General features: G+C 38.8%; 1 protein-coding gene across 3 annotated transcripts in view; it reads left to right on the top strand.

Moving 5' to 3' along the window:
• Positions 1–1,652, top strand: part of DNA2 (DNA replication helicase/nuclease 2) — a 48,044-nt gene that overhangs the window by 34,543 nt on the left and 11,849 nt on the right. For all 3 annotated transcript variants that reach the window (XR_001364143.1, XM_005876802.2, XM_014548180.1), the window contains one exon: positions 834–1,016. Coding sequence is in view for 2 of the 3 variants with exons in the window: in XM_005876802.2 (XP_005876864.1) it covers positions 834–1,016 (183 nt within the window). In the remaining variant the exon portion in view is untranslated. The remainder of the gene's footprint in view (positions 1–833; positions 1,017–1,652) is intronic.

The following is a 1,652-nucleotide window of genomic DNA, read 5'->3' as shown; positions in this document are numbered from 1 at the left end:
TTGATCAATGTTTCTCTCTCATCGATGTTTCTAACTTTCTATCCTTCTCCCTTCCTCTCTGTAAAAAAATCAATAAACTATATTTAAAAAAAAAAAAGGTGGTGGGTTCGATCCCTGGTCAGGGCACATACCTGGGTTGGGGGTTCGGTTCCTGGTCAGGGCAATTTGGGAGGCAACTGATCGGTTTCTCACATTGATCTTTCTTTCTCTCTCTCTCTCTCTCTCTCTCTCTCTCTCTCTCTCTTCCTCTCTCTCTTTCTCTCTCCCCCTTCTCTCTAAATCCATAAGAAGCATATCCTTGGGTGAGGGGGAAAAAAAGGAGAAGTATTTCTTGTCATATTTTAGTTTATTTTAAAAAACAAATATTTTTTTAAATCCTCACCCGAGGATATGTTTTTATTGATTTTAGAGAGAGGAATGGGCAGGGGAGGAGAAAGAAACATAATAGATATGAAAGAGAAACATGGACTGGTTGCCTCCTGCAGGTGAATGGACTGGGGGCCAGGCATTGAACCTGCAAGAGGTACGAGCCCTTAACCAGGAATCGAACCCACACCCTTCGGGCTGAGGACCAGTGCTGTAACTACCGAGCAATTTTGTTGTATGGGAGAATGCTCCAACCAACTGAGCCACCCAGCCAGGGCAAAAATAGATTATCTTTTATTTATTTATTTATTTATTTCAGTGCACAAATTTTTGTGCACCGGGCCTCTAGTCTATTATAAACATCAATTGGGCACATTATGTAGTAAACATTTAATTAAATAAATTTAGTAAACTTAAATAACAAAAATCAAGAGTTTAAATTTTGAATTGTTTCCTTTTCTGTTTAGGCTGGATGTAATCCCTCTGATATTGGTATCATTGCACCATACAGGCAGCAGTTAAAGATCATCAATGATTTATTGGCACATTCTTCTGTTGGGATGGTTGAAGTTAACACAGTAGATAAATACCAAGGAAGAGACAAAAGTATCATTCTAGTATCGTTTGTTAGAAGTAATAAAGATGGAACTGTGAGTTCATTGTTTTTTTCTGCTGATTTTTCTGGGACACTTTTTTCCTCTCTTTTTTTAGGAACTTGTGGTAAAAACACGGAACATAAAATGTACCACCTTAACTATTGTTAAGTGTATCGTTCTGTAGTGTTAAGTATGTTCATACTGTTGTGCAACAGATCGCCACTATGTTTTTTTGCAAACTGAAACACTATGCCCATGAATAACAAACGCAACCAATTGATGTGTCTCTCTCACATCCTTGTTTCTTCTCCCCCCCTCACCCTTCCACTCTGTCTGAAAATCAATGGAAAAAATATCCTCTCAGGATTTACCATAAAAATACATAACGCTATGCCCATGAATAACAAATAACTCCTTAATTCCTTCTCCCTCCAGCCCCTGGCAACCATCATTCTAATTTCTGATTCTATGAATTTGACTACTCTAGCTACTTTATATAAGTGGGACCATATAATATTTGTCATTTCACACGTGGCTTATTTCACTTAGAATAATGCACTCTTGGCTCATTAGCATGCTGCAGAATTTCCTTCCTTTTAAAGGCTGAATAATATTCCTTTGCATACATGCCCTAACCCAGCCGTGGGCAAACTACGGCCCGCGGTCCGGATCCGGCCCGTTTGAAATGAA

The sequence above is a fragment of the Myotis brandtii genome, unplaced genomic scaffold (assembly GCF_000412655.1).
Source record: "Myotis brandtii unplaced genomic scaffold, ASM41265v1 scaffold499, whole genome shotgun sequence".
Lineage (NCBI taxonomy): Eukaryota > Metazoa > Chordata > Mammalia > Chiroptera > Vespertilionidae > Myotis > Myotis brandtii.
The sequence above is the reverse complement of the archived record's forward strand: the minus strand, read 5'-3'. Positions and strand labels throughout refer to the sequence as shown.